Source organism: Brachyistius frenatus, unplaced genomic scaffold, assembly GCF_029030835.1.
Source record: "Brachyistius frenatus isolate BFR_SWC_R1_liver_20210118 unplaced genomic scaffold, ASM2903083v1 Contig_43, whole genome shotgun sequence".
Lineage (NCBI taxonomy): Eukaryota > Metazoa > Chordata > Actinopteri > Embiotocidae > Brachyistius > Brachyistius frenatus.
Genome location: NW_027210642.1, coordinates 2,142,099 through 2,150,830, shown reverse-complemented (window position 1 = coordinate 2,150,830; position 8,732 = coordinate 2,142,099). Strand labels below are relative to the sequence as shown.

General features: G+C 41.5%; 1 protein-coding gene across 1 annotated transcript; it reads right to left on the bottom strand.

The window, feature by feature from the left end:
- Positions 1-2,292: 2,292 nt before the first annotated feature.
- Positions 2,293-7,551, bottom strand: LOC138623387 (inward rectifier potassium channel 2-like). Its single transcript, XM_069702883.1, has 2 exons — positions 7,477-7,551; positions 2,293-5,084 (listed from the first exon to the last, which is right to left on the bottom strand). The coding sequence occupies exon 2, from the start codon at positions 4,834-4,836 to the stop codon at positions 3,517-3,519; it is 1,320 nt and encodes a 439-aa protein (XP_069558984.1). The 5' UTR covers positions 4,837-5,084; positions 7,477-7,551; the 3' UTR covers positions 2,293-3,516.
- Between the last annotated feature and the right edge of the window lie 1,181 nt (positions 7,552-8,732).

Below are 8,732 nucleotides of genomic sequence, written 5' to 3'. Positions count from 1 at the left end.
GGGAACACAAAATGGCTGTGTATCCTCACTGGAGTAATGGCTCGTCATGCAATCTGGGTCTCCATGTGGTCAGATCACCGCCACTAATTATTATTAATATTTCATTTCCAGGTGGCACGGCGGTGCAGTGGTTAGCATTGTCGCTTCACAGCGAAAAGGTTCCGTGTTTGAATCTGGGCCTGGGCCTTTCTGTGGGGGATTTGCATGTTCTCCCTGTGGGTTCTCTCCAGGTCCTCCGGCTTCCACCCACCATCCAAAAACATGCATCTCAGGTTCATTGGTGATTCTACAAATTGCCCTTATGTGTGAATGAGAGCGTGAATGGGCTTTGGTTCTGTCTGTCTCTATGTGTTGGCCCTGTGATAGACTGGCGACCTGTCCAGGGCGTACCCTGCCTTCGCCCAAAGTGAGCTGGGATGGGCTCCAGTCCCCCCGTGACCCTGCTCAGGATAAAGCAGGTAATAGATAATGGATGGATTTCCGCTAAAAAAAAAAAAAAAAAAAAAAAAAAAAGTCTAGAGATTAAACTCTTGAAAGGATGGGAATAATAGTTGGTCCTGTCTTACTTTTCAGAAAATAATAATTACATGTATCACATTCCAGCTTATTCTTCATATGAACACCTGTTCTCAAGACACTCTGCAGGGCAGAATACACTTATTTTCCACAATGAATGAGTTCTTTCCATTGCTGTCATTGAAAATGACTTCCAGTTGGAGCCGACTGATGTGACTCTGTGGGCTTTCACAGAACTGGAGTGAGTCCGTTTGGTGAATTATAGTAAAGGATTGTGAGCCTGGAATTTGGGCCACAGCTCCAAATTAGAGAAGCAGCATGTGTCACACAGGAATTCACTCAGCAGCTCCAGATGTCACACATTTTGGGTCATGATGCACGCTCTCGGAAAAAAAATGTGCCCGGTAGAGTAACATTGAAAGCTGAATGTGATCAGTTTAAAGATCATGCAGACGCAATATCATCATAATGTGGTGTTTACGATTAATGCATCAACGTCACGATGATTATATTTTAGTTTTATTGAAAAAAAAAAAAAAGGACATAAACAATTTTCAACAGCTGCAATTTCAATATACAGTATTTGCATTATAATTTACAAAAGATTTAAAAAAAAAAAAAATCTGTACAGTGTCTGGTTTGTGCAGGAAGGTGGGAAGACCCTGGTAGAAAAATAAAGAACTAAGACAGGAGAAGTGTGAGAACAAATCAAATATTTTAATAGATCTCCTGACCAGATAAGCACTACAGTTTTCTGGCATCTTGCTGACATTTTCCAAGCTTCAATGTGTCACAATAACACCTAGAGTAAAGGTAAAGGTGTGTAGGACTGAAGTCAAGTGTGCTCCATCCGTTTGGGATTTCTGATTGAGTGAAATAACTACTCCTGATCTTTAATAAGACAAAGCAAGGGCCCATTCACAAAAGAAAAATAACTTCACAAGACCTGCAGTGGTGAAGTGAGAGGGTTAACGAGGATGTGTCCAAATTCTGGATGTCTCCCATGCCAAGAACATTGATGCTTATATAAAGGAGACTATGTTAACCTCAATTCAAATAATTCCGTGTTTTAACAGCCAACCACTGTTAGATGAGGGAAAGTTCAGGTTTCAAATCAACTAACAGATGAATTATGGTTGTCTTTTATATATGTACACGTTTGGCTTTGGGTACTTTGGGTAAACAGCTTCTGCTCTTATTGGGGAAAAATAATCTGGTGGGGAAGAAAGTGCACTAAAGCTTTGGAAAACACACTGACATAATCATGCTTGTCTACAGCTAGAAATAACACTAAAAGCTGCATCTGCAATCTTCAAAATGGATACCTTAAAAGACAAATAATACATTGTGGCTCCTAGACTTCTCTCTAAACATACAATATGTAACTTAGCAGCACTTTTCACCAACATTCATAGCCTTGGCTCAGGGTCGAGTTTTCTGTCACGTTCTACCACTGAACAGTATTGCACATTAGAACACAGAAACCTGTAAGAAGTGGCAGTATACTGCACATTGAATCACATCTTATTGCTTCTTCTCCCTGTGACGTCTAATGCAGCGTGCGCTCAGTCAAAGCCAAACGACCCAAGCGCCTCTACTCGGACTGAGACTTCTGTTAAGGAACACGTTGCAAAAGATGCTAGACTTAAAGCCAATTCACGGTTTCCACTTTCGCGTGCGCTGACCGGAGCAGACACGCCACAATGTGAGGATACGCCTCATTGTGCTGAACCAGAGTTTGTTTGTTGCCTTCGCAGGGTTTCTGGACAACTCGGAATTCACGCTGTGTTTGGGTGCCATCGATGGAAAGCGTGTGCAAATCAAAGCACCTCCCAAAATCCAGCAGGAAATTAAAAATAGATCAAGTCCATTGAGCTCATGGCAGCATGTGATGCACATTTATCAATTCCCAATGGTGACAATAGGGGCCTATGGTCATGAAGGTGATGGTGGAGTGGTTTTGCTCAGGGTTTAATGCTATATATGTCTGTCTGTACTCTTTCAATGATTGATTGAGGTGTGGAACAACGTATATCCTCACACTGCTTCTCCCAAAATAAACATGCATGCGCAGTTCGTGCACTTGGTCTGTGGTAACACGTTTTGGTCCTGCACACAGACATGATGTATGCAGACCCTCACTGCTTTGGGCAGATGACAAGATTTTCATCATTTGAACCCTTGCAAACACGCGGATGCAGAAAGTATGAATTGGCCATAAAACCAGTCGATAGATTGAGGACCCGTGCGCGTGTACTCGTGCTCGTAATCTGTGCAAGACATCATTTCCCTGTATTACGCCATGACACCAACACACTGAAGAAGACTCGAAATAAACTTTGCTAAGAGACCAGCTCATTAACAAATGATACCCTTTTTGGTGCTGATTTAAGTTGAACTTGGTAGCCTTTAAAAAAAAAAAAGAATATTTAACTTAAAATGATTAAACATTCATTAATTTAGGTTGGCATTAGAAACAAATCTCAAAACTTCAGGTTCAACTCAATCTTTTTAAATACATTTAAATCTATTAAATCATGTCATTTAATCACAATCCCACGTGACATGTATGCCCCCAAAAAAGACTTATTATACCTCCAATAGCTGCTTAATGCAAAAAAAATGCAAACAGAATATGCAACTGATTTCTCTGAACCCGGTTCTTTTTTATGATCCAAATGGAATATTCTACTAAAATATCTTAACTTGGATACTGTTCTGCAGTGTGCACACAAACAAACTACACAGTGTGTAAGTCAAGGCATCTAACTCATTTTATCCCTCTGGCTTCATGCTACCAGTTAATTTATCACCATGTTCACCATAAACAATGTAACGTGTCTGTATGTCCCTGGTGTCGTGTGCATGAGCTTCTGCATGAATAGATTTATACTCAAATCACAGATAAACTGTCATGCATCATCAAAAACAGCAATCGGGACCAAAGTTCAAACTTTAACATACCCCGTGGTAGTATTTAACACTTCTTTATACCCGTTGTCATATTTCTGATTCTGCCGTCAAAGGCGTTGATTCCAAAGGCAAAGAGTCCAGGTTGCATTCAGAGTCTGACACCACGTCTGTGTTTGGGTCCTCGAGCGCACTGACCTCAACAGCCCTCATCTCCCTGCTTTCCTCCTCCTCCTCGAACTCCTCCTCCATCTCAACTTTTTCGAGAGCCACTTCGTTCTCGTAACAAAAGGAGTTCCTCAAACTGGAGGCGTTGGACTTCTTCTCAGCCAGGTCCCTGGCACTACAGTCGGGCGTGCTGGGCACCTCGTAGGTGTTGTCGAAGCGCGAGTAGTCCACTTTGTAGTAGTTCTTTTCTTCGAAGAGCACCGGCTCAAAGCGGTGACCCCAGAGGATCTCGCTGGCCACGTAGGAGCTCCGACACTGAGTCGTCATGGCTGTCGCCTCGACCATGCCCTCCAGAATCACTACAATCTCAAACTCTGCTGTTTCCAAATTATGTTTGCTCATCTCATAGAATGGGCTGTCCTCGTCAATCTCATGCACAATGGTAATCGGAGACACCAGGAAGATTCTGTCGATGCCGCTGTCGAAGCCTACGTCAATGTCGACCTGGTCCAGAGGGATGAACTCTCCCTCGGCCGTGGTGCGGGATTTGAGGAGCTGGGCCCTCACATGGGCCTCCACCAGGTGACTCTTCCTCAGGTTCCCCACCCGCCACATCAGGCAAAGTTTGCCGTCCCTCATGGCAACTGTAGCGTAGTGGCTGAACACCAGGGTCTCGTTCCTCTTTTTGGGCTTTGCCATCTTGGCCATTACAGCGCCGATGATAAAAGCATCAATGATGCAGCCCACAATGCTTTGGAAGACCACCGTGAAAACGGCAACAGGGCATTTCTCTGTCACGTAGCGATAACCGTAGCCAATTGTTGTTTGGGTCTCCACTGAGAACAAAAAGGCAGCGGTGAAGCTGTCCACATTAGAAACACACATCTGAGTTGTATTCTCTAAGTCCCCGTAAGAGAGGGCCACTAGCCAGAAGACAAAGCCAAAAAACAACCAGGACAACAGGAAAGAAAGGCAGAATACGAGCAGCATCCAACGCCAGCGAATGTCCACACAGGTGGTGAAGATATCTGCCAGGTAACGCTGGCCTTTCTCACTCATATTGATAAACTGCACGTTGCAGTGGCCGTCCTTCCTGACGAAGCGGCTCTGACGTTGGTGCTGTGTGTGCCCCTTATTGACATTGCCATTTCCGTAGCCATTTGGTACGACAATAGTCGCCAGCTTCATGCCGTCTTCTTCAGAGGACACAATGCTGTAACGGTGGCTTCGCACACTCCCCATCACTTCCACCTGGGAGGGCTGGGCCGATTCTGCTGTGGAAAACAGTCTAAGTTTTTGGTAGAAGCGTTGGAGAAACAGTTTTGAATGATCCCGGGGACAAACTCAAGCAGAAAATGTGGACAACAGGACTCAGTCGCGTGGGGAACAGGGGACCCTGTGCCTGTGCTTCTGTGGCAGTGCTGTGCGCCGTTGGCGAGGGCAGGTCACTCCTCTCCGACTCCTGCTTTGGACCTCATTAGTGAAGTGGGCTGTGGAAATTACAGACAGAGAGAAAAACTGTTTTAAAGTAATTGGCAGGAATCAGAGCAAAGATCGGCGCGTGAGGGTGTAAGGTTACCTGCTGCCTAAATAATGCATTGTACACTTTGAGGCACAATTCGTGCGTACACAGACAATATACAAACAGAAGACAGGATGCCGGGCTGTCAGGAAGCATTGTGTGTCTATTACCAGCAATAGAAAAAATATTATTCAACCACTTAGATATCTGACAAGTGGGAAAGGATGTTTACACAGCCTAATGTAAGTATTAATTAGGCAGGTCAGTCCGCAGGGAGCTGAGTCTAATTACAGATCAAGTTCATGTTAATCCAGCGAACAAAGACACTGTACAAGTAGCAGCTCTGTGCAGATGTGTCTCTAAAATGCACAGTCACGAGTATAAACCTTACATGTTGCATGCATTTAAAACTCATAGCACATCCCTAATTATTACATTTCATTATTGAGTACGTACAGAGTCACAACGAACCACAATTGACCAGTAACCTTGCATTACATGTAATAGAGCAACAAGGACAGCTAAATTACAAAAGCTATTGACTCGGTGTGTGCGGAATGAGAGGTCTATTAAAATACAACACCACAGGCTACAAAAGGCCAGGAACATCCAGACATGCTCATCTGAGTTTCACCATTGTGTCCAAGTGGAAAAAGGCGCATAAATAAAGTTCTATATATAGAGGCCTTTTCGGGGAATATTGTGATTACGCTGCACTGCTCATGTTCATTAATTCAAAGTGTTCCCTGCCATTATAAGGTTTATGTGCAGTACCCAAGCCATTTTGGGCACTACCTAAGCCGAATCATTGTGGAGAGCATCAAAACTAACAAAATGGACTTTTCTCAGAGCTAAGGATTGTATTTGTTCCCCAGAGAACTTCTTTAGCAAGTCTTGCATTTAGGCTTTTTGGTTATCTGCTCTAGCTTTTCCCAAGTTTTTGTAAAATTGTACACAGATATGGTCATAATAATGGTAAACAATTCTGTAAAACTGCATAAATTTAAATAATAAATGTTAAAAAAAAAATCTTGCGGGAAGATCCCCAAAGTCATCAGCAAATAGGTGCCCCTTAATCTTCCACAAACTTGGGAAAAACCCTGTAATTTCACTTTGAAAGCGTAGCACAGATATCAAAAAGAAAACTGTTGACTGGCACAAGTCCCTTTTATGCTATCATCTGATTTCATGTCCATTAAACTGTTCTGGAAATGTTCATAAGTCACGTGGGATAAGATGTGCCGGACAAGGTCTCCCCGCATCATCTTTGTTTTTTTTCTCAACTAATGATGTCACTGCTGGGTCGACCAGAAATAGCAACATGTCACTCACACCAATGGGAATATGGGGCTTCATTCATCCACAGCTCAAACCGTGCCAATGAATGTTGTTAAATGGGTTTTAGTATTTGACTATGGCAGTGGAAATGTAATTTTGATCGCTTACATATTTTTCTTTATTATAAAACTGCAAAATTTGTGACAAAGTCTGGCCACAGGAAACTTTCCTTCCCCGCAATTACAATATCAAATGTCATTATTGAGCCAATAAGCATGCTGGCCATCCAGCTATCCTTTCTTTTAAGTGGGTAGTCTGATGCATTGTGGCATTAAAACAAGTAACCGTGCACAGATACCCCCCCCCCACACACACACACACACACACACACCCGTACAAATCAGATCTCTAACTTTTGAAGTGTTCTCTTTCTCATTACACTGTACACTATATCTCATCACTTATTACTTCAGGCTGTTAGGTGGTGACAGATCAAGGCTTCCAGAAGCTGCACAACCTGTGATTGTTTGTTTTGCATGTGTTCTCAGTAAGAGCCAACAGCTGAGGCAGATGGAAACTAGTTATATAAAGCTGCTCTAATTTTTATTACACAAATCAATAACTATGGCCAGTCGTTCACAGCACTGGTGTATTTGATTAAAACCTTTTACAACATTTGTTGTTACACATATTTAACATATACTTCTGAGCAAGTTCAGTGATTTTGTATTCATTTTATTTCTTAATATCTTATGCTTAATTCATGAATTCTACAGGATAAAGAAAGCCTGCAAGAATGTACCTCATGCACAAATCACGAATTACAGAGTTGAATTCAAATTAAGGACAGAAGAAATTACATCCAGTCCACATCCTGCAGTCACTGAAGGTAGATTCTACTTGTGAAATGATAATAATGCTGAATGTTTCTAAATCTACATTATAGCACAGAAGTAGCATCTTTTCAGGTGTTAAATTCATTTCTCATGACATGACTTTTTAGCGTTTTGCAATGACACATCAATAATTGCTTGTACGTTATCTCCCACAATAGATATCATTTTCCCGCTTCTTACACCTACCTGTTGGTCCTTGCGGTGCAAATCTGATCTATTCTTGTTGGAGTAAGTCCCATGTGCGCCATATATGCGCACTTCATCCCGTTTGTTTCTGCAGCTCTTTTATTGTTTTCTCTTAGTTTCCCGTCTGGAGTTAAAAATTCTGCCATAACCCTCTCCAGCAATACTGAAGAAGATATTTGTGGTTGCAAAGACAGACTTTAAAAGCACGTGTGCATACCCCCGCCCCTTTCACAGCGGTGTCCAATAGAAAGCTGCAGCGCCTGTTTGAGGGTCTGAGTCCACGGGGAGTATTTATATTATCTGTCGAGGTGAGAACAATCTTTGGAAATTTGATGTTAAAACAAGAAACAAGCTGCACTGCGGGATCAGAGTTGCAACAAAAAAAAAATGCATGCAATTATGAAATTGGTCGAAACAGTCAAATTAATTATTCTAAATATAGTTGAGTTTAGGCTGTGAGGCAACTTGTTTCCTTTTTCTGTAACCTGAGAAAATAGACACTGGGAATTGTGGAAAAACACTGACTGCATGACAACTGTGTGACGTTCACATAATCACCAGTGCAGGGATATTGAGTGGGTGAACACAAGGTGGCGGTGTAGAGCTACAAAGATGATTGAAGTGGTGCAATGTAACTAAGTACGTTCACTCAAGTAGGCTGCTTTACTTTAGTACAAATTCAAAGTTCTTTACTTGAATATATCCATTTGATGCAACTTTAGACTTCCACTCTATCGCAGATATTGTACTTTTTATTGAACTACATTTGTCTGACAGCTTTAAAGATCATTTGCTTTTAAGATTATAATTCTTCATACCCTTCCTGTTGAGTCAAAACCACGTAGCTCTAATTTTGGTGACTTTAATTGATCAGAAAACATTAAAATTCAAATAATTAAATGTTCCTCTGTCAAGAAAATAAAATGTTCTGAAAAATGTTTTTCTGAACTGAAAAGTTGACTTTTTACACAGCGACGCTACAAAGATATGATGCTTAAATAGAATATGACGCACTTCTGTAGATTAAAAACCTATAAAGCAATCAAAATTAACTAGGGAGGGAATATAAACATTAATGCAGCAGTAATATTAATCAAAAACATCATATTTTACTGCACAGTAAGTACTTTTACTTGTGATATTTGTGAAGTACATTTTGCTGATACTTAGATCCTTTTACTTTAGTAAGGTTTTGAATGCAGGACTTATTTGTAGTTGAGTATTTTCTACAGTGTGGTATTTGCAGTTCTACTTAC